The 24,657-nt window shown below is 36.7% G+C and overlaps 1 protein-coding gene across 1 annotated transcript in view; it reads right to left on the bottom strand.

Annotated features, from left to right (window-relative positions):
• Positions 1–2,365: 2,365 nt before the first annotated feature.
• The window catches only part of LOC150078313 (hemocyanin C chain-like), a 42,104-nt gene continuing 19,812 nt past the window's right edge, over positions 2,366–24,657 (bottom strand). Inside the window, exons 4-9 of the mRNA XM_090385247.1 lie at positions 19,285–19,681; positions 19,020–19,148; positions 16,470–16,604; positions 13,213–13,399; positions 5,111–5,334; positions 2,366–2,800 (exon numbers count right to left, since the gene is read on the bottom strand). Coding sequence (XP_090241373.1) covers positions 2,588–2,800; positions 5,111–5,334; positions 13,213–13,399; positions 16,470–16,604; positions 19,020–19,148; positions 19,285–19,681 — 1,285 coding nt within the window. The 3' untranslated portion in view covers positions 2,366–2,587. The remainder of the gene's footprint in view (positions 2,801–5,110; positions 5,335–13,212; positions 13,400–16,469; positions 16,605–19,019; positions 19,149–19,284; positions 19,682–24,657) is intronic.

Genomic DNA, 24,657 nt, shown 5'->3' with positions numbered 1-24,657 from the left:
TCGTACTTTTGTTGCTAACAAATTAATAAATTCATTGTGAATTTCTGGAGATAAATAATTAGTGTGGTGTTGAATGTGCGATTCCAGAGCATTTTTCATACCAACGTCAAATTGACTTACAAATGTTATCAAATTTAAAAATACGCAACAATTTTTTTCTTCGGTATCGATATTACTAGAATGTCCACGATATGCCAAATTATTGTCAGCACAGAACAACATACATTTCAATATATGACGCCATTTCGAAATTTCTCTTCTTAGTGCTGCTCGTGCAGCGTCGTCAATTAGTTCACATTTTTGAAGACCCTTTTCTAATAATTTCCATTTTGTGAAATTGTTTGTGTTGTAATGAATTCACATGAAAAATAACGTTTGGATTTAGATATTTTCAATCCTAAAATCCATCTGAGCTGCAAAATGGAACATTATTTGTGCCAGATACAAATAAGAGGCACGGAAAACAATATTGCATCTTTGTTTTTGCAATAAAATAACCATTTCCTCTCTTTTTTTTTTCAATACCTTCATTTTTGTATTTCCACGAATTTTTGAAACATCGGCCATTAATGACAGGATACGTATTTAAGACTATACGCTCGGGACCGTGTTGCACCATAGGAGATTTGTTTTTGTGGGTATTAAAGTTCCATGTGGTCGGATCATTAAAATTCAGACTTACATGTTCCATGTTAATATTATTGCTGCCATCATTTTCTTCTGCCAACTGTTGTTGGCTATTGTCCGCACTTTCTAATTTTTTAAAATAACTTCAACTGTTTGAGCTTTTTCTTGGACTTCCATTTCAGTGGCATCATCATTTCTTTCATCTTCATTCGAATCATGTTCATTTTCTTTGTCACTTTCAAGTTTGGAGTGACTTATTGTAATCCAGTTTTGTAAACTAGCGGAATGTTATTTTTTTCTAATTTCCTCCTTATGCAGTCTTTCTAAGCAGTAGTGATGTCGACTTTTTTTCTTTGGTGACATGTCTAAAATTAATTTGGCCTTTATTGTTTTATTTAAATTATAAATCATAATATTCACGATTACCTGTTTATACAGCAATCACAAAAACACTATAACTTATTCAGTTTGTACACAATGCGTGAATTGCGAACTACTATGCATTCGAGCATGCACTGATCAAGCGATTGCCTGATTGGTCCCTTCAAAGTTACATTCTGGACAGCAAATAGATCTATGATGCTATGCAGTATGTACTCAGATGTAAGGATGCATGCAGGCTTGAATCACCGTGTGATAATTAATTTTCACCCTCCCTGTGCTGTCACTTGATTCGACATCGTCGAGGAGCGCCATTTTCGTCAGATAGCCTCGGGTGTCGAAATAGCTTGACACTGTACTAATGTAGTCTGTCAGTGACGCCCTTCTCCTGTCGGCGCCCTTGGCACTGCCCCAGTGCCAAGGCGTTCCCACGCCGCTGCTGCGCACGTGTACACCGACCACTTTCATGACCGCCGGAACTACTCCCATTGAGATTCTAAAGCAGTTTCACTTAACTTCCGCTATGCATGCTCAGCCCACACACAATATCTTTTTTTTTTTTTCATTTTGGCTTTGGGGAAGGTATGGCTGTTTTTTTTTTTTTTTTTGACAGATGCTGAAAAAGTCAATTTCCTTGCGTTAACAAAAGTAATTGAAGTATCACTCCCAACCAGTTGTCTACCTGTAATGATGATGGCACAGGTCTGATGCATGATGATAATCTATCCCCTCCTCAAACTCACAAAGATGCTTTACTATGAATAAAACAATAGTCCATCAGTCTCAACCTATGAGTGATTTGTGTAATAGTATTAAATATTAGCGGGTTATTGCCAAGATGGTAAAAATGCAGACTAAAAGCAGTGACTATTCTGCTATAAATAAGACTGATGTTAGTACGCATCTTAATTCAGACAATTTTATATCATATTAACTAGTTAATATCCTCCAAATGGTGCATTACCTTGTTATTCAGTTTTCCAGCTGCTTTTGTACTTTTTATTGATCATTAAATTCATAGGTCGAAATACCCTTTCAAATCCACTTTATATCCATTGATTTCTTTCCAACTACATATTAAGTATGTAGTTTGGAAAGAAAATAAAACCCGTCAATATGCTTAATACTGTACATGAATAATGGTAAAAGTAACACAACACAATAGTTGAGTATATAATTACTATATACAAAAAAAAAAAAAAAAAAATGGAAATAACACTGCAAGTTGGTCACCAGTTTAACTTGGCCACGTTTGAGCAGAATCATTGGCAGCCATCATAGACAAGTTCACTGTATCTTTATGCAGTGATGGTTTCTGTTATGTATTGTGAAATCTCTGAAAAGAAATTGAAAAGTCTTGTGAAGGATAACGAAGAATTTATTTTATGTGCATAAAACTATTTTTATCCTGAAGAATGGCAGCCGATTTTATGCGTGCCAGTTAATTTTACATTTCTTAAACATTTTTCTTTGGTTTTGAATAATTTTTAAAGCAAAGTAGATATCCCAGTTGTTTACAATTGTAACTTATCATTCCAGGGTTTAAATTTCAAAATATCATGATTAAGATATAAGAAACTTAATCATGTCCATCTTTCTCATGCTGGTGCTGGTGCTGGATTTTAATATGAGTGTTGGACATGTTAGGCAATTGCCATTGCCCCATCTCCTCCTCCTGTATAACTCGATCGAAGGGGAATCCCATAGGTCTCCTGTCTGGATAAAATTGATCTTTGGCACCACAGTAGCTAACAGCATCCATGCAAATATCCGCGTGTCCATAGTCACCGACCTAGTGTGAAAGAGAAAGGAATTTTGATCAATTGCTCAATTAAATGAAGATTCGTTAATTTGCATTTTGATTAAGGGCTTAAGCCTCAGGCTGCAAGAGAATTAGACTACGTACAAGCTAGTGCAAATGATCATATTAGTACACATATGGATGATAGTATCCGCTGAGAATAAGTAACAATAGTCTTCTCCTTTGTTGAAGCGTTACTTATTCGAGGTAGTGCAATATCATGGCAACTCGTTGTGAAGGTATTCACAATATGAGATATAACTTAAATGATGCCGCTTTTGCAAAAATTTGCTAATTCAGAGTTTAGCTGTGTACTAATATGATGCATTTGCACTCACTTGTACGTTTGCATCTTGATTTAATGCTATAGTGATTATCAACAAATAATCGCCATCTACAGTAAAGCTAATGCTATGAACGCAACGATAACACTGCAAACAAAATATCTATGGGATAAATGCTTCCTTTAGTACAGTACTTCAACAAGGATGCTGAACTATCTCTTCATAAAAATTGTATAAAACAGCAACAATGTAATGCTATTGGAAGAAGAAACTAACAAACCGTACAGTGATTTTAAATATATAAAATACATAAACTTCAAGAAAACATTAATACGAAATGTGTGTTCATATCTTTTCAGCGAATTTTGGGGTGCATTATTTATTTTTTTTTTTTTTCTCGCAGCTTCTTCGGCGCATGCGTAGTTACGCCGTGAGTGCAGACTTGCTATGCAACGACTAGGACAATGGAGTGGGCATCAATACAGTAAACGAATTATTGTATCGCCTAAATATTTTCCTCCATCTCAGATAGGCTATGACGAAATTTTATTAGCAAAACTATTTCCTATTATAACATTGATTGAAATTAATGTACTCAGCAAACCTGATATCGTACTGGTAGAATGATTAATCTGTGCTTTCACATCATTTAGATCTTGTCGCAGAGGTTGCTGAACGCCAACGGTATCTTTGGTCCACTCGCCTGAACTATATATCATTCTTCTCTTTCTTGGTGATTCCCTTCTACTTCTCTCTCTCTCTCTCTCTCTCTCTCTCTCTCTCTCTCTCTCTCTCTCTCTCAGGGTGACTCAATTTTTTTTTGGCTGGTGCAGCATAAGCCTCAGGCTTCCTTGCACCATATGGCTCATAATAATAATAATAATTATTATTATTCTGAAATTCGTCAACTCAATATTAAAGTTATACGATACAAGTTAAGCATTCTCCCCCTTGAAATCCGATGATCCAATTGAAAAGGAGAGGATGCATAAGATTTTGATAATATCGTCCGAATCATATGATGATGCTTTACTTTACGTCACAGAGTAGTGACATAAAACAAAGGAGCCATTATTCTTTAATGATAAAGTGGTTGATAATAATCTTGATTACTTTACTTGACAAATTGGAAAGTTCTATATCTTCCATAGCAGAAGAAAATGTTGAGATGGATTGTGAATCTTTGCAAGCACATAACGCCAGACCTTCTTAGATGAATAACTTAATTTGTTCAGATTTTTCACTTATCTGAAGTACAGCGGAACACCCCTCGACACGACAGGAGATACAACACAAGTAATTTGCAGTTTCCATAAAACAAGATTTACGAGTTGTAAGCCTTTCATAATGAGGGTAAAGATTACTACATGACGCGTACTTTTTTATTCAAAATAGTACGCGTGACATGTACTATTTCATTAAAAAATGTATATTAGTAATCAAACTTTCTTATAAGGAACTACAAACTACACTTAATGTATGATTCAACCTTACCTGAGGAAAATGCTGCTCCGTTCAAATACTGACGAAGAAAAAGAAAAAAAGCACGACCCAACCAAGCTTAAAAACAACACAAAATCCGCACTGTAATGATAAATCAGGCTCACTATCCACTCGTGTGAAGTAGTTAAACACAGCGAACATGCATTGAGGAAGATATATCTACAAAACGAAGAAAGAGAGTGTAAAGCAGGCAGCACCACCCAGGACCGTGCAATGGTATTCGGGGGCTCAAGTACATGGTTGGTTTTGGTGCCTCTTTCTTTTGATAAACTATGTTATAACCAATTAAGAAACGTTTAGGGGAATCCCCTTCTGCGTCAGGGTTCGGGTGCGCCGCATTCAGTGGACTTCCATTTACATGGCTCTTGCGCCACCTCAAAGGTACTTTCGTTTACAAGGTACTTTCGCACTAATCACCCTACCCGGCCGTGTGTCGTTATTATAACAGCACCGCTTACCACTTAAATGTTCATACATATGTGAAAACAGAGAGAGAGAGAGATGATATACTTACTCTATCACGTAGTTCATCAGTTACCATTACGAACAAGTTGAATTCCATGCCTTGATCATTTCCTTTAGGTACCAGTAGATGATCGGGCCAACCACAACTGCAGAACTCACTAGCATGCTCTTTAATTCCTTCACCCTCCAACAACTCTCTGAAACTGCGCACAGAAGAAATGGTAACACTGGAATCCTTGGAGCTGCGTTTAATAGTATTGCTACCATGGTGCACTTGGGAAAAACAAAAGAAAAAGCAACTTAACATTTATGTATGTAAATGTTTAAAAAAAAAAACATTCTATAGAAATTACAATAGGAGCAGAGGTACAATTTGAATGGAGCGAAGGTGCTCTGTTCAAATATTTGCACACCAAGACATCGAATTCTAAGCACCTCGGGCATACCTCCTCCTATATGCAAGTGTCAATAATAATTGCTAATTAGGCATACTAAGAAAACAGAATTGTTTGTTCCCCTGTACTGAGCTTCATGTGAAATAAAGTTCAGTAAATACCGTGTTTTAAAATAAAAGCTTAAAAAGCTGATATTCAGAATTAGTACAGATGCATTAATAATTGCAAGCTTGATAATGATATACTAGACCTTCAAACCGAAGTTTGCATTAAAAAATAATAAGTAATATAGAAGTAGCAATAATTAAATAAACAAGATTTTATTTTATATTCAAAATTCACTGTTTGATTACAAAACTAGAATAATACATAGTGAGATAGATTATTACATTTCAATACAATCAACCAGTGGCGGATTCAGGATAGGGGCAGTGGGGCACGTGACCCCCGTCGTTTTTTGGGAAATATACACCAATCGTTTAAATCCCTTGAGTTACAAAAAAAAATTTTTTTTTTCCATTGTTAACATAGGATTGTATCTAGTTTTGCATTGTGGCTGAGATATTTTCAACTGACTACAGTTGGCAACACTGATGCTAATGTGATCGCCATTCTAGTGCACAAAATGGTGCCCCCGTCATATTTTCTGGATCCGCCACTGCAATCAACAAGATTGTTGCAGGCACCTGTCCCACTCAGAAGACTATGGTGGCCTGAAGTGTAACCAGTTTTTTACCATTCTTATTCTACAGCTTAAGTACATAAGCACATCGTGCCTTGAGTGACCGGGGTTCAAGCCTGTGACTGCTGAATACGGTGCTGTTTCTTGTATGCTGTCTATCTTGTAAACTCCTCTGACCATTTGGTCGTCCCGGAGTATAAACAGAAAAAAAAAAAGTGTCAGCGACGAAACATCCATACCGAAACCAGCGAAAGGAAGGGCCGAGTAAGAGTCACAGGGTCCAACTGTTTTTTTTTTTTTTTTATAGTTGTAAGAAGTAAAAAATTAGCATTAGCATAGGCACATGATGCAAGAAACCAAGCTCATACAGCATCAGCCAAAAAAAAAAAAAAACACCTTCCCATTTCACTGATCCATTTGTTCCAAATGTTTGTATAGTTCTGTCTTGAATTTATTTAAGCCATTAACTTCCACAACAACAGATGGAAGTTTGTTCCAGAAATCAGCCCCGCTGGCTAAAGGCAAACCTCCGCACATCTATTCTACAACTGTCTTTCCTAAGTTTGAATCTATGTCCCCTCAGGTTTGTTAGCTGAGCAAGAGGAAAAATCAGCATTGGGCCTGCTCAATCCATTCAAGGCCTTATACACCTCACTCTAATCGCCTCGCAGGTGTCTAGTCTCCAGAAGCTGCAATTTGAAGAATTTAAGCTTTTCTTCATAAGAGCACCAGCACCACTTTCTTCTCTTCACTGCCCTTCTCTGTACTCGTTCTATCAACTCTACATCCTTCCTAAAATGAGGCTTCCAGACCTGTACGCAGTACTCAAGGTGTGGCCGAACCATTGCCTTATACAAGGGATAATCACCTTCTTATCCCTGCTCGCAAAATTCATGTATATCATTGACAAAACCCCATGACCTACTCTGGCAGCCTGTCTGCACTACTCAGAAAACTTCATATCTGACTGCGCAATTACCCCCAGATCTCTTCATTCTCCACTACCCTGAGTGTACCACCATCCAGTTGGTACATTTCTCTGGGGTTACTGCTACCCATATGCAGTACTTTGCATTTGTCAATGTTAAACTTCAGTTGCCACTTCTCAGCCCATCTGCCCTACTTTTCCAGATCCTGTTGCAGCAGCATACTGTCATTACTGTTATTAACAATCCTGCCAAATTTTGTATCATCTGAATACTTTGACATTAAGCTTGATATACCTTCATCAATTTTGCACATTGATGAAGTGCAACATCATCAATGTGCAACAGTATCAAAAGCTTTCCTGAAATCCAAGTATATATCAAAATTATTTTTTTGCATCCAGTTCTTTTGTGATCACGTCATAGTATCCAATCAAATTGGTCAGACAAGACTCCCCTGGACAAATCCATGCTGTGTGTGTGAATTGTTACTGCTATCTTGTCTAGATGATCCTGCAATGCTTCTTTAACCAGTGACTCCATTATTTTCTTTGGAACAGAAGTCAAACTAACAGGTCTGAAATCACTCATGTTACCCTTTGATCCTCCTTTGTGAATTGGAGATACATTTGCACATATATGCAGTCCGTAGGGACTTCCCCGGAGTCTAAGGGTGCTCTCATAATTATGTAAATTGGATGAGAACGTTTAAGAATTTCGCAGGAGGGTCAGAATTTTTTGTTTTGTTACTGAGGGGTGCCACCCGTCTGTCGCATTTCATCATTGTGTCAACAGCTTCACTGTTTACATTGCTAACAGACGTTTGCAAATGGTCACATAATTCTTCATCAGCCACTAATATTCGGCACGCTTCGAACTTCTCAACCCACCCACACCTTAACTTCCGCGGATTTCTTGATAAAGATCTATCAAGTGGTAAAGAATTTCGAATGACATTTCGCATCGCCTCCACGTACACACTAGATGTGTTGCCATTTTGAAACAGCTGCCAATGATGAAAGCAGTTTATTTTGGAAACAAATTCCAGAACGCACATACATCCAACAAGAAACAAAAACTATGCTGGGATTCAAGGCTCACATCTGGTGAATATGGGCTTGGCACACCCAGGGTCCTGAGCTGGGTATCATCATTCTTCTCTTTCTTGGTGATTTCCTTCTATTTCTCTCTCTCTCTCTCTCTCTCTCTCTCTCTCTCTCTCTCTCTCTCTCTCTCTCAGGGTAACTCAGAATTTTTTTTTTTTTTTTGGCTGGTCAGCATAAGCCTCAGGCTTCCTTGCATCATATGGCTAATAATAATAATGACGTGACCAGGACAGTTTTTCTTGACACAAAGTGGTTTCGCCGCATGTCACACATTTGGAGAAGTCTGAGTTCGAATCTTGTCGATGACCTGCACTTCTAAAGGTCTCTTCAATCGCGGTGCAGTCAACCAATCTCGGGCGGAAGGAATAGGGTTTCCCCAAGGATTATTCCAGGTTTTTCAGAACATACACTTGTATAGACATAATACACAACGAAGCAATGTGGTCTGCGTTACCGATGTCGCTAAAAACCAATAGCAACAACAGCAACCAAAACTCATCGATGATATAATGCTCACACATATGTCAGTGGTCCGTGTACTTCCTATCCGGCCGGGGGATGTCAGCTTACCTCGTTTATTCACTCTTTCGACGCTCCTGAAAATGAAAACAACTGTTTCGCCATAACACTAGATTCAAAATTGATCCTTTTTTTTACAACTATTTCGTTTGGATAGCGACAGAAACAAAATTCCGGTTATTTAAGGATCATACTTTTTTTTAGGAGTAACATTTGGCATCACTCGTAGCACCAGTGAAGAAACTACCATATCGCCAACCCCACCACCACAGAGAAGAAAGAGGTGTCATGGGGTCGGCGGCTGTTTCAGCTTCATATTTTATCACCACTGTTCTGCCAAACCTGCACTTGCCTATTACTGTTCTCTCCAGACTTTTGATGGTATATAACTAAAATATATTCCTTGGCTAAATGCCTAAGAATATGAAGGAGTTTACTTATGCATGGGTAATACGTACACATCATTTCTATTACCAAGGTAGTTTTAATGCATCGTTTTAATTATATCTCATATCGTGAATACCTTCACAACGAGTTTCCATGGTATTGCACTACCTCAGATAAGTAACGCTTCACCTAAGGAGAAGACTATTGTTATCCGCCGAGCATAAGTAACATTAGTCTTCTCCACAGGTGGAGCGTTACTTATTCCAGGTAGTGCAATTAACCCCAGGGGCTCACATCTGGTGAGTATGGGCTTGGCACACCCAGGATCCTAAGCTGGATATCAATCATTCTTCTCTTTCTTGGTGATTCCTTTCTACTTCTCTCTCTCTCTCTCTCTCTCAGGGTAACTTGGAAATATTTTTTGACTGGTGCAGCATAAGCCCCAGGCTTCCTTGCACCATATGGCTAATAATAATAATAATAATAATAATAATACCATGGCAACTCGTTGTAAAAGTATTATATGAGGAAATAATTAAAACGATGCATTAAAACTACCTTGGTAGTAGAAATTATATGTGTACATTACTCATGCATAAGTAAACTGCTTTATATACAGTGTTTAACTCTTGGGAACTTGCCACTCGCGTCGTAATAATGTAATCGATATCACGAACAAGAATAGCTACGTTTATAGTTTCATTTGGTTCTTTTCAGTCTTTAAAAATATTTTTTAAGCGAGATCAGTGGGGTGATGCTAAGGAGGTTCCTCTTGGTCGAGTAAACCTGTACCGATTTGTATCATCCGCCGCGTGTGGTAGAAATGTTTACAAAACGTAAATGTGTACAACACAATCCACTCAATGACAAAATTGATATTATTGAAAGAATTAAGGCGGGACATTTTGTACCTAACAGCTACTATAAAAACAATATGCACACACAGCACATATTATCAATCCAAATAATGGTAAAATTTTCATCTTTACAGGCATAAAGACAGTATGTGTATTTTTGTTTCTTTTTATGGTTTAGAAAAAGGATCAACAGGTTTACTTTTATAAAAATGTAATACACCCACATTGGCGAAGGCTAACAGGTTGCATGACAAGAGCGCTGAGAGCCAGAACGGACCCTTGCATCACTTAACTTCAAAGAGGAATTAGAGGGGGAAGGTCTTCTCCCCCCCCTCTAATTTCCTCTTTTCTATGTATGTCAAAGGTCCAGGCACTCCCTACCAAGGGTAACGTGTGTACCTGGTCTGTCCACTCTCGACGCTCCTGAGAATGAAAGCAACTGTTTTTGCAATTACCAACCACAGAACACTAGATTTAATAGAAATGGGTTAACTAGAATATATTGAACTTATGATATCAGCTAAGTACAAGAATCAGTTTTCAATTGTTTGGTTTTGAAGGTGGCTCGTTCAAACAGTCAATATTCAAAGCCTAGAATTTGCAAGATGATAGATTTACCTGCTGTAGCCCATACTGAACGAAAGTGGAATTCTTTCTGTTCTAAACAATTCCAGAACAACTAGTGGTCATAAAGTCAAATTACAGGGCTTGAGGTTTAGATTAGATTGTAGGAAGTTTTCATTTAGCCAGCTAGTTGCTAATACACATCTGGTGAGTATGGGCTTGGCACACCCAGGGTCCTGAGCCAGATATTATCATTCGTCTCTTTCTTGGTGATTCCTTTCTACTTCTCTCTCAGGGTAACTCAGGAATTTTTTTTTGGCTGGTGCAGCATAAATCTCAGGCTTCCTTGCACCATATGGCTAATAATAATGATAATGATAGCTGGAACAAGTTTCCCTCGCAGGTAGTTGAGGCTGACAGTTTGAATAAATTCAAAGGTTAACGGGAGGAGGAAAGAACCATATAATTTGTTTTCTTATCTGCTTGGTTGTTTGTTTGTTTTTTTAGTGCAGCAAAATCCTGTGGCTTCCTTGCACTATATGGTGAATACTATCATCGACCAACAACAGAACCCTCTCGATTTAACCGACTTAAAATAGTTAACATTAGCATAGGTGTTTTTTTTTTTTTTTTTAATATAGGTTTTTCCATCCTCAATTTTGAACCACTGACCACAAGGAGGGTAGTCATTCACAAGATGTATTGAAAACTCTGATAATGGCTCACAGCTGGAAACAGCAGCATATTTGTGGAGTAGGCTAGGCTGGAACAAAACGTATTGCAATCAGTTTCCATTATAGAAAAGGACCAGCAGTAACTGTAGGCTTATCAAGTAACTATTTCGCCTGTTTTGTATGTCTATGCGCGCGCGCACACACCACACACACACACACACACAAAAAAAAAAAATAATAAATAAATAAAATAGACACATAAGATTTCCTAGAATCTGGATATGGGTTGTCGACTGGAGTGGCTCCAGTCTCTGCTGAAACAAGCTATAGAGAGCAGAATTTTTTTGCTTACCTAGATATACTGTAGTTCCCGATGTATTAATTCATCGTTAAATATTATAATATTTTATAAGAATTATAAAAATACAGAAAATAGATTTTTATAATGTCATACAGGGCTGGAAATGAATAATCTTAATGTTGTGACCCTATATACTATACTGCTTTTACTTCGTGTTAAGTCTAGCTTCCTAGAACTATATAAATAAAGCATCCAATTAGTACTAAAAAGCCATTCCCACCCACCCTTGGTGTTATATAACGCGATATAGGGCATCCGAATACTTCGTGTTATCAATTTAAGGTTTCTCAGCACTGCAAGCGTCCACGTTGTTTAAAGTTAATGAACTTTACATAAAAATAAAGCGTGGTACCATTTAGTTAGCTGAGTGGCCTCGAAGAAAATAAACAAAAATAAGTTTATTATGGTAACTGAAATTCAGAATGATGACCGATAAGAAGAAACATTGCATATGACATTCATTTTTTTTATATTAAACAGACCTGGCTTATTCAAGACTGTTGTTATAAGCTCAAGCAATATACTTGACCATACAAGTTAAATCCGCTACAGTATTTGGAAAACAATAGGGCTTAATTTATAATAAGTGTGCCTAAATAAATAAACAAAGCTTAATTTGCGATGGGATCTATGAAAATGGCAAGTAGCGGTATTGTGACATTGGTGCACAGAGTGAATATCAAAACATTCTTTGTAAAATGGAGCAAACTATGAAATGTCACTGACTATACTTTTAAAATTCTTTCCATAAATCATTTACTCCTATAATTTTTTTTTTTTTTTTTTTTTTGTTTTCATCTTTGGGAGGGGGGGGGGGCATGGACTATGATACCACCAGATGAGAGCACTTAGTAGACATCTTACAATTCGAATAATTTAGTGTTTAATAATATCGTGATTGAACCGCATAATTTAGGAAAAATTTACGTTAAGTAATTAATCATTACAATTTATCTACATGTAATCGTTCTTATCTGTAATTGAACCACCTTTGACATAATTTTCGAATATTCTATACAAATTCAGCACCCTTCTGCTTATGTCCAAGTCACGTGGTTTGATATCATATTATATTGATATCATACGATATGATACGGTATTGTAGTTGATAATACGATATTGTTCAGGACACTTTCTAGTTATACTGCATGCTAGGGCTGTTCAACTCGTGGCCATGTAGGTAGCTCTATTGCATGCCAAGGACTGCGCGGACAGCCATCCCCTGTCCTTGGAAGGGGCTGAGAGAATAAGCGAAAACCGCGTCTTTTTAAATTCTCCATTGGGACGCCCTGGAAACTAATGTGATGTCTTTGGGGAAACATGGAACTTTAATGATGATTAATGACTATATTTAATAACCACTCTTGTACCAAGTGAAATTAACAGTGTAGTTTATTAAGCTTATCGCCCAAACCACTATACATTTAAGGTGACGTTTCAGGCATCTTATCGATACCATCATATCCTAAATTGGAAAACGGACACAAGCTGTACAGTAGAACCGAACGTGTAATACGGCTATTGAGCAAACACGAAACTTTCTTTTTAACACTGTTGGCCTATGGACAATGGAAGAATTGAAAAGACAAATTGATATATTAAAAATTTCAACAGATATTATTAAAAACTATTATGCAACCTCAGATGTTTTAGTCAGAGATGGTTTTATTTTATACTTACATTCAACGCTGAATTTATCTAGCTCGATCATGAGACGTCGAAGCTCCTCAGGTTTAAGAACATTTCCTAGTTCATCATGAACAGGTGCCAAGAAGATTCGGACGAAAGCATGCTTTTTGTTAGCGCTTTGGTTAGTGACAATGATGTTATAGTTGAATGGCTCATGGTCTAGGTGATGGAAACGTACCTAAAGATTAAAAAAAAAAAAAAAACGTAATTTTCTACGAAAGATGACCACACTAATTACACATATGCTACTACAGTGGCGTAACTGTCGTTACTCCAAATCACCACAGTGTGTTGGAGGAGGGGGCCTCATGTGCAAAGTGCTCAAAAATGTACAATTTAAAATTCTTAAAGAGTATTTTTTTTAGATTTTTTGGAGTTATGGAAAATGGAATCAGTTATGCCCCTGCAGCTTAAAAATGTATTTCACTTAAAAGTATTAATTACAATAAATTAATGAGTAATAAATTAACTATAATATGCATAATCAAAGTATTAATTAAATTTTTCAGATCTTACCACTAAGTGACAAATGAAATGCTACTCTAAGTTGTTGCCATTGCATATACTAGTGTGTGCAAATGTATTCGTGCTGATATCTTATTAATGCTGCTGATATTTTTGTTATGGTTGTTTGATTTATTCTAGAAACCATATTATTATCATTCGTACAATCGAATATTCCTACAACGTATCCCGTCCTCAGTTAAACAGGTTCTTATTTTTTTTCGAAAAATTTATAGAAATCACATGGTGATCGATGCATGAATATTGAGCCAAGCAGAATAGATGTCTCTACGTATGTCTTGTAACCCCCTGGGGTTCACATCTTGTGAGTATGGGCTTGGCACACTCAGGGTCCTGAGCTGGACATCATCATTCTTCTCTTTCTTGGTGATTCCTTTCTACTTCTCTCTCTCTCTCTCTCTCTCTCTCTCTCTCTCTCTCTCTCTCTCTCGGGGTATCTCGGGAATTTTTTTTTCTTGGCTGGTGCAGCATAAAAATAAAAAAAAAGTTTCAGGCTTCCTTGCACCATACGGCTAATAATAATAAAAATCCTCCTGCGCATGTCACAGCCCTTCTTTACTCAGGATCTATCTCAGGCTCAGGTTATGATTAAGGTAGTGCTGACGTAGCAGAGGATAATGATATAATATCATCCAAAATCATAGAATACAAAAAACGAAACTTATTATTCTTCAAGATTTGAAAATATTTTACTCCAGAATGAAATCCTTTGCACAGAATAAAATATTTTGATTTTCTCCATGGTAGTTTCTGTACCCAAATGAATTATTTCTTGGACCATACGAACCATTTTTCTTTTCTGAAAAAGAGCAGAATTTCTGAATAAAGAGCTCAAATCATCCAACTCCTTATAATCTAAAGGTCCTAAAGCTCCTTATAATCACCCAAATACTGAAAGTACATATACTGTATTTGCAAGAATGGGAAAAGAGGACAGTTTTTCTTTTCAAGTTTTCCATCTCACTTTAGTGATGGGTTTGACAATGCTTTTGCGTTACGCAGTAGTCATTGTAGTGTTCTTTACAGACAACTCATCATGAAAGGACACAACTACAAAACAAAAACGACGTCGTTTCTGTATTGTAAAAATCTGCATGTGATAAAATAACAAGAGCGTGGAAAGAGGGGTCAACGTTTTACAGTTGCAAAAATAAGTCACTTTGTCACTGGGCTCTTCAATCCTGAATAAGTTATTTGCATACAAGAAATCTTGTACATATAAAGCGATGCAATTATAATATGTTTACCCCAATTCTGCCTTTCAGAATTGTAACATCTTACAGTCCACAAAAAAAAAAAAAAAAAAAAAATGGTAGGTATCAATAATCCTGTGGATAACGTAGTACCGATCCAAACTTACTGAATCGGCACTGCGTTATTCACACTAAACAATATGATCGATTTTTCACTTTCACTCTTTTCTTTCAGCACAATAGATTTAGATAGTTTGGTCTTAAAGGGTGACTCAGCTGAAGACAGGGAGAAGATATCTTAGACAATTTGCTTTTGGAGCGATGAAGGTGGCATAGAAGAAAGCTGACAGACTTCGGTAAAGCGACTGTGACACAGGTGTGGCATTCGTTCTTCAAACTGTATGCCAAGATATACGGCATACAGTTTGAAGAATGAAGGAGAATTCATTTGTGTTATTTTGAATTTTATTGTATAATATAATTTTCCTTGTACTATATAAGCTACATTTCTCTCGATATAGGATAAAATGCACAGTAATATGTACAATGAATCGCTGTATAGAAATGAAGTTTTTTTTTTTTGTTGTTTTTTTTTTTATCATTTATGTGTGGCAAAAGCAAGGACTACCTGAAATCAAGAAAAATCTTAAGATTTAGCAAGGATCACGTTTCAGGATTGCTGGATTTGGAATGCCATTTTCGGCATTATTATAATAAAGTTTTTAAAAGCTTTGGACACACCGTCTGCATAAGTTCAAGTTATTTTCATTTTAATTTGGTACTGTTATTCCAAAATATGAATCGAGCAAAGATTTATTCCAATTATATAATGTATGAATTATAATATAATAACGACATGTTTAAAAATTGATAATCTATGATCCATGTAACTATGAGAGTTTTGAAATTTTCGTTATTGCATTTATTTTATTTTGTATAAATGCATCCAGGTCAACTGGATGCATGTTGTAGCCACAGAGTAGTAAGATATCTTACTACTCTGTGGTTGTAGCTACGCCCACCACTTCTCGGTGATTGTTATGTTAGGTTAGGGAAAAACGTGCAATCTTTTCTGTCTAAGTAGAAAATGTTCTATTAATTTGTATGACTTCGGGAGAGATTCATGAAAAGAAACCAATAATCGAATAGTTTTTGTTTTTCATTACGGTATACTTAAGATTAACCCAATTAACAACCGACTGAAGTCGTTCGCAAAACGGCACTCATGGCAATAGAAAATTGCGGTGATTAATGGCCAATCACCGAGAAGCAGTGGGCGGAGCTCGCTGTCGCACAGATCTGTGGGTAAGTCCCACATACTGAAGTTCAACCGTAATGGATTAATCAAAATTTTTACATGGATATATGAAGTATTAAAATTGCACACAGCGCCATGGCCATGCGTGGAAATAATCATTTAAATATCTATAAAAATATTAAAATAAAAAATAAAAGGGAAATTAAAGTAAAACATGAAAATGAAGTTATGACTGCATGAGTTACTTTAAAATGATAAATTTAGTGGATTACCTTGACGGGAGCTGGTCTTCTGAAGTTATATGCGTAAGTCACATCTATGGTATCTTCCGCAAAGAAAGTGTGAATTACGTCGTGTTCCTTACTTTCAATGGCTACTGACTCAATCTTAACGCCAGGAAATTCAAGCTAATAGACAAAAGAATAAAAATAGAATATATATATATATATATATATATATATATATATATATAACTCCATTGTGATCATGTAATATTAGCTTGTAGATAATATTAACAATGGTAATTAGCTACTGTTTTTATGTTTTTACAGCACAGTGGTAATAGTAATTGCGCTTAATACAATTATATATATATTACACACAGATATAAATGCAAGTACTACATAGGTTTTTAAAAAACTTGTTTTTAGAGAGTTTTATTCATCCATACATAGATACATATTTTTCCGTCATCCGTAAAAACTATTATTATTAGAAATTTTTATTACTACTTTCGAAAATATTTACACTGAAAATGAGAACCCCGGTTTGGCCGTAGCGTTAATGCGGCCCTGCGTCTACTGAACGTATTAGTACAAGTATACCCTGGTGTGTCAGTTTGAAATGGCTGATTCTAATCAGCCCCTAAATGTGTATATATACTATGTATCATTCTTGACCGTGCTCTGTCAACCCCTAAATGTGTATATATGTGTGTCATTCTTGACCGTGCTCTGTGAAGTCATCTAAGCGTTGAACAAAAGTCTGTATTAGTATACGCCGCTTACTTCCTTCTGAGTCAGAATCAGATCTGAATTCAATACTTTCAGTGATATCATCCTGCTAAGCTCATCTCTAAGATCTCCTTAATAAAAATTCATTGTCAGGAGCGAGCATCAGCTAGTGATTATGGTCTACTTACGTGATGTTTCACTTACTCGAAACATTACTCCGTTACTATTTATGTTAATCACTGCGTCCTATGTTTGCAGTCGGTAATAAGTGCTCTTCTTTTTGGCTTTTTATTTATTTGAAAGGTTCTTTCAGAAAGTTCATATTTTAACTAATAAGAAATCAAATTAGTCTAAATTTTATATGAAGTTAATATAGATATTTTGGCTGTGCACTAAATTCTGTTGTTTCATGATGCCCTCTCGTTTACGAGCATTATTTTTTTACAGTAGCTTTCTCGGTCATCAGAAATTTGTGCAATGTCGAAGTGTATACCGGAATCAACATTCAGATGACCTCATTGTTTTCCCTGAACTGTTCGAATCTCAATACAATTGAACAACTGTGATCCGAGGTCAAAAGGTCTGTACAAAGGTCAAAAGGGCTGTACGATCTACTACGGTCATCGCGTAAATATAGGACATTCTGAATGTAGCACTACTAGCCCTATATATCTGGGTGTGCGACATTCATGCACTTATTCACATCCTGGACGAGTCCAATACGTTATTCAGTTTGCATTAGTGGTAGAAAATGAAAAAGCCCTGGGAGTAATTGTGCAGTCATATATGAAGTTTTCTGAGCAATGCAGACAGACTGCCAGAGCAAGTCATGGGGTATTGTCAATGATATACGGGAATTTTGCTAGTAGGGAAAAGGAGGTGATTATCTCTTTGTATAAGGCAATGGTCGGGCCACGCCTTGAGTACTGCGTACAGGTCTAGAGGCGTTATTTTAGGAAGGTCGTAGAGTTGCTTGAGCGTGTACAGAGAAGGGCTACAAGATTGGTGAGGGGAGCGAAGGGGGTTTCTTACCAAGAAAGGCCTAAGTTCTGCAGATTGCAGCGGCTGAAGACTAGGCACCTGCGAGGTGATCTGATTGAGGTGTATAAAGGCCTTGAATGGGCTGAGCACGCTGAACTCTGATAGGATTCTTCCGCTTGCTCAGATTACGAACCTGAGGGGAGCATAAATTCAAATTGAGGAAAGACAATTGTAGAATAGGTGTGTGGAAATTTGCCTTTAGCCAGCGGGTGGTTAATTGCTGGAACAAACTACCATCTGTCGTTGTGGAAGTCGATAGCTTAAATAAATTCAAGGAGGAACTGGACAAACTTTTAGAGGGAATGGATTTGTGAAATTGTGTTTTTTTTTTTTTTTTTTGCATACGCTCATACGCTTGCTTTCTTGCATCACATGCCTCCATTACTATTACTAATGTCAGGGGCGACGCGCCTAACCATGCTTGCCTGGCTAACACTGAGAAAACATAAAGAGTGTTATAAGACTTTTATCCATTTGTAAAAAGTATTATTATAAGACTTATTCACGTTTAAGTGATCGATATTCCATGTAATATCCTTTACTCAATACTATAAATAAAAATACTTTCGTGGTTCTGTATGTGAACAATAATGATGAGAAGACGCAATTAGAAGGGTCACACAAATACTTAAGAGGAAATAAGTTAATGAAGTGAGAGAAAGTTAGACTGATTATGCTTAGATTTTTTTTTTTTTTGGCTGATGCTATATTATAAGCTTGCTCCCTTGAATTATTTTTTTTAATACTAATACTAAAGACCCATGTTAAAATAAGTACATTAAATTTAAATAATTTTTATAGAAAAATAGAGAAATTAAAAAAAAAAACCTCTTTCTTATTGTAAGGATGAAACTTGCTCTTGAATTCTTGAAAGAGATCGTCAAGGAATCTGTGCCAGCGATAAAATATAGGATCCCGAAGCGAAGTAGCAGTGTCGTCCATCACACCAGGATTGCACTACAGCAAATATAGAAAAACTAAATTAAAGCAGTTAATAAATAAATAGATATGGAAAGATATTTTAAAGATGGTCACAACTCTTACATATTTATTTTATTTGATGTTTTTTGAAAGTTATTGTTATATATCCTACCTGGAATTTGCCATCTGGATCTTCAACAGCGGCCATCAGCACGTGACCCCAGTTGTGTAGACTGCCGTAAAATTCTTTATTTACAGATTCATGACTGGATTCTACTATATCTCCCAAGATATCGATGCCATTATGTTCATCAAGATCAATTTCGTTACCATGGGTATCGGTAACATAACCTAAATTGATAGCACCTGAAATGCGCTCCCTAAAGCGTTCCAATTCCTGTACAGAAATATCGTGCATGTCGTGAAGAGCAAGACCTTTGGAACGTGAAGAGTAAGGAAGGCCGTTGATGATGGAGCTAAGGTGAGCTGAATAACCTTCCAGTGGTTCGTGAAAGTTGTGGAAAGGAACCATGCGAGGCAGGTCATTCGACAACCTTTCACAATCGTACCTGTAAAGAACTTAAAAAGTAAATAACCAAAGACAAGCACAGAAAAAAAATAAATAATAAATAATATATATATTATTATTTTTATTATTAGCTATATGGTGCAAGGAAGCCTGAGGCTTATGCTGCACCAGCCAAAAAAAAAAAAAAAAAAAATTTTAATTACCCTGAGAGAGAGAGAGAGAGAGAGAGAGAAGTAGAAGGGAATCACCAAAAATGAGAAGAATGATGATATCCAGCTTAGGACCCTGGGTGTGCCAAGCCCTTACCAGATGTGAGCACCTGGGGTATATACATATAAATCCTATAAAAATATATTGAAAAATATATTCCCTTCTTTTTACGTAAGGAGAACTAAAATAAAGTAAACTAAATTTCTCTGTTAAAGAATAAATACCTATCAAAAGAATAAATATTCTCGACTTCCTTCAGAAGGTTAGTTTCAAATTAATTGCGTTTTAACGAAGAGTGAATGCTTCGGTTTCTGACTTGTGACAAAATAAAAATCTCGTCATGTGGAAAAGGTGGTTCGGAATTGGCCGGATTGTACCGGAACGCCGTTCCAATTCGTGTTACGGTGATATGATGTGCATATTCAGGCCACGGCTAGAAATGTCTTTCCAGGGGCGGATGCTTTATTTACGTAATTCTAGAAGGTGGCCCTAACTCCCAGTAGCATCAGTATAGGCAATCGCGACAACCTGAACTAGGTGGGGAGTTACGGTGTCCATTAGCGTACACCTCATTTCTAGCCTTCATTCAGGCCCCCTAAATTCTTGGGCTTGCCGTTTGAATTAGGTAACCACTGGCCTAGTAGTGTGATACAAATTATACTAGTATTTGTAACATACTACACTATCAAAAAAAAAAAAAAAAAACCGGTCAACTTGTTCTTTTCCGTAATCATTTATCATGAAAAAAAAAAAAAAGCGCTAGCAACATGGACTTAAAGATTTTCTATTCCTTTTTTTTTTTTTTTTTTTTTACGGTAAACTGAATCGCTTCTTAAAGCAGCAGTATTTAGTCGCTTCTTAAAGTTCGTATTTAGAGGGCGCGTACGGAAACAAGATCCTTTGGAGTAGATTAGGGACACCTGATTTTAAACGAGACACACCTGCCGAACTGGCAATACGGAACGTGAGACCGCGTAGCGCGTCATTGCGAACGCGTGCTTTCCGTGTAAGTTATTTTAGAAACGCACAGATGGCACTTTGACTTATGCGTTTCAAACTCGTACTGATTGAGAATATTCAGCCCGGAGTGCTGAGCTGGATATCATCATTCTTCTCTTTCTTTGTGATTCCTCTCTCTCTCTCTCTCTCTCTCTCTCTTTTAGGGTAACTCGGAAATTTTTTTTTGGCTGATGCAGCATAAGTCTCAAGCTTCCTTGCACTATATGGCTAATAATAATAATAATAATAATAATAATAAATACATGTTTGAATCAATGAGCATTAATAAAACAAAAGAAAACAGACATAAAAAAAATGAAATCTAACCCTAATAAAAGCAAAACCCACTTTTTCCCCCTCTATATATATTTTTAAGTTTACACTTATTTTAATATTATTAATGGAAATTTTTATAAAATATTACAACTCAGTATTTTTGTTAAGCGTGTTTTATTGCTATAATTGTAAAAAACAAAATAAAAATGTGATTGTAATTTGGCCATTAATGAAAAGCCTGTGGCTGCATTCTGGCCGCAACAGTGTCAATTATCGGGATTATGTTTAAAATCATACCAATAAATCTCGTCCTTCAGTTTCATTTTGTTTTTTTCAGAAATTATTTCCAGAACTTCTGCTCCACTTAGACAATATCAGTTTGAGATGCAAGATCATAGTTGAATGATCAGCGGAGAAACTCTACAAGTACAGTATAGAGTTTCTCACGCTGCATGTTCGAATGCAAGTGATAATAGGATGATATTCACTTTTAGCATCTGTCTTGTAACCCCATCCCCTGACCTTATGTGGTCGTCCCGAAATATAAACAGAAAGTTAAAATTTTTATTCTGTATGGGGATTGATCATGAGATATGGCTGGTGCATATTCTCGCCCCAAGACGCATGCGCTACTGCCATTTCTAGGCCTATAGAATTGAGAATTGCGGGCAGTTATTTTTTGCCAATTCATAAATTCGGTCTTAAAACTTGAGTTGTGGTTAATAATATGGATTGCACATTTTGCTGTGTATTGAGATTTATATAATCCTTTTAATGTTTTCATTTATTTAACGCGCACATAACTCTAATTTAATTAAACGACTAAATTATACAAAGAATTAAACGACTAAATTATACTAAATTATACAAAATTTGCACATATTATAATATAATTATAATTATACATATAATTATACTAAATTATACAAAGAACGACTAAATTATACAACACCCCATGAACCTAAGGGGGCATAAATTGAAATTGAGGAAGGACAGATGTAGAATAGATGTGCGGAAATTTTCCTTTAGCCAGCGGGTGGTTAATTGCTGGAACAAACTTCCATCTGTCGTTGTGGAAGTGATAGGTTAAATAAATTTAAGGAGGAACTGGACAAATATTTAGAGGAGATTGTTTTTTTTTTTTTTTTTTGCTTGCTTACTTTCTTTGTGTTTACTTGCTTTCTTTTGCTATACGCTTGCTTTCTTGCATCACATGCCACTACTACTACAACAGGAAAAATACTGACGCAAATATTTAAAATAACAAATACAGTAGAATCGAAATTTGGGCTTCTGCGCCTGAGAGATGGCCATATTTGAGAAATATATTTTAATACTCAGATTACTTTTCTCCAGAAGTTGAAATGGAAAATTTTACAAACCAAACCCTCTTTAATATAATCTCTAATTTTTAATAAACAAGTATGTACGTGACATTAACGATGAGTATGATGAAGGGGAACGGAGTTCCAGTGCGCTCCGGTCCATTCCGAGCCCTGAATATCTTTTAGCTATACGTGTATGTCTTTTGTATGTCTTAGTTACACGTGTAAGTCTTGAAAGCCTATTTAGAAACCTCACTTTTCTAGCAGCTCTTTTTATTACAGTATTGACACAGATTTGGAAGGAGCCACTTATACGAGGGAATATCAAAAGGTTCGTACCCTTACCTAGAAATAATATCCCTAGAAAGGTGAAACTTCACAGGAACTTTAATCCTTTTCTAGTTACTCTCAATGTATAGTAACACATTTCTCCCATCTATGGATCAGTTGTTTAATGCCTTGATCATAGAAGTCAGCACTTTTTGCCTAAAACCACGATTCCACTTCATTGATGACTTCCTGAGATGGATCAAAGAGGCGTCCACGCAATGGTTTCTTCATTTCTCGAGATAAGAAGAAATCTGACGGTGCTAGATCAGAAGAATAGGGTAGATGCTGCAGTAGTTCGAAGCCACACTGGAAAACAAAGTTGGTGGTGGCAACGGCCGTGTGATCCGGTGCATTGTCTGACAGAAGACGGACATCTTTGGTTAACATTCCGCGTAACTTTTTTAAAAGATTTCTGTAGTATTCTCCGGTAAGTGTGGAACCAACCACTAGGTAAGTAATCTGTCAGGATAACCCATTGTCTGTTCCAAAACACAGACAACATCACCTTCTTCGCAGATGGAGTGGTCTTTGCCTTTTTGGGAGGTGGGGAGGAGGTGTGCTTCCACTGCTTTGACATGTCTTTAGTCTCCGGATCATGCTGGTACACTTAGCATTCGTCATTTGTCACCAACCGATCAAAAAAGTTCTCAACATACGCCTTACACAAATCCAACAGTTGGCGAAAACATTGCATTCGCCATTGCTTCTGCAAAGGCGTCACCAATCTTGGAATCCATCGTGCGGAGACCATAGACATGTGCAGATGATCATGTAAAATGCTGTGGGCAGACCCATAACTAATTCCCAGTGCATTTGCGATTAAATGAATTGTTGCGCGTCTGTCACTCAGCACCAGCTGCTTAACCTTCGCAACCGTCTTACTGTCTGTGGGTGTTGATGGCCTTCCTTCTCTTGGCTTGTCAAAGATACTTGTACGACCGCACTGGAATTCCTGTTTCCACTTTTTTACAGTGTCACAGTATGGGCAATTCTGCCCATACACAGCTTTCATTTCTTCGTCAATTTCCTGAGCTTTCTTGCCCTGCAAATGCAGGAACTTGATCACTGCTCGATACTCCACTTTGCCAACCATAGCATTCTTCCTCAGATTCCGAACTCCACCTCTGGTGTACGATCACCTAGGGGAATGAAATTTCACTGGTAGTTATTGAATATGTAGAAAACGTATATTAAAAACGGCATCTTCCTGCTGATGTTTTATCTAGGTTAGGGTACCCCTTCGTAGAAGGACAAGTTGTTTCTGTTATATTGAGAAAACTTCACCACCGTACACACATTTAATAGTAGTACATTCGATTAAAAATTATAAATATCTTTTTCATAAGAAAGCTCATTTTAAACGTTAAATTTAATATTTCTACTAAGAATAATGATGCTATTACTGATTAATAAATTTTAAATTTTTTCTGTTTATACTCCAAAGCGTATGCATAGGTCGAATGGCTGGGAGAACGTTTTGACTCTTCAACCCCTACCTGCGTACGCCACTGGAATACAGAATAACACCAGGAAAGGGTACACCTGAGATTGACTAACTAGTCTTGAGTAGAGGTTTTAAAATATTCCTGCATTCACTAAATTAAGCTTTTCAGAATCATCAAGCAATCAAATTGGTTTAAAGACGTTCATGTTATCATAAATAAAGACCACGAATAACCTAAAAATGATCCACGATAGACAGGTTGACTCAATACATCTGGAGCAACCTGATGTATCGATAAGGAAATCCTTAATCTACCTTAAGGCTTGTCTGAACCAGAAGTCTTGAAGCGATAGATTATACCAAACTGATGTTCCTATTCAAAGCAACGCCTAATCTATGATTTATGAAAACTTAAAAGTGATGGAGTTCATA

This window comes from Mastigoproctus giganteus, chromosome 11 (assembly GCF_048544385.1).
Source record: "Mastigoproctus giganteus isolate SK-2022 chromosome 11, ASM4854438v1, whole genome shotgun sequence".
In the NCBI taxonomy this organism is placed as follows: Eukaryota; Metazoa; Arthropoda; class Arachnida; order Uropygi; family Thelyphonidae; genus Mastigoproctus; species Mastigoproctus giganteus.
Note: the sequence above shows the minus strand (reverse complement) of the source record. Positions and strands in the feature narration are given on the sequence as shown.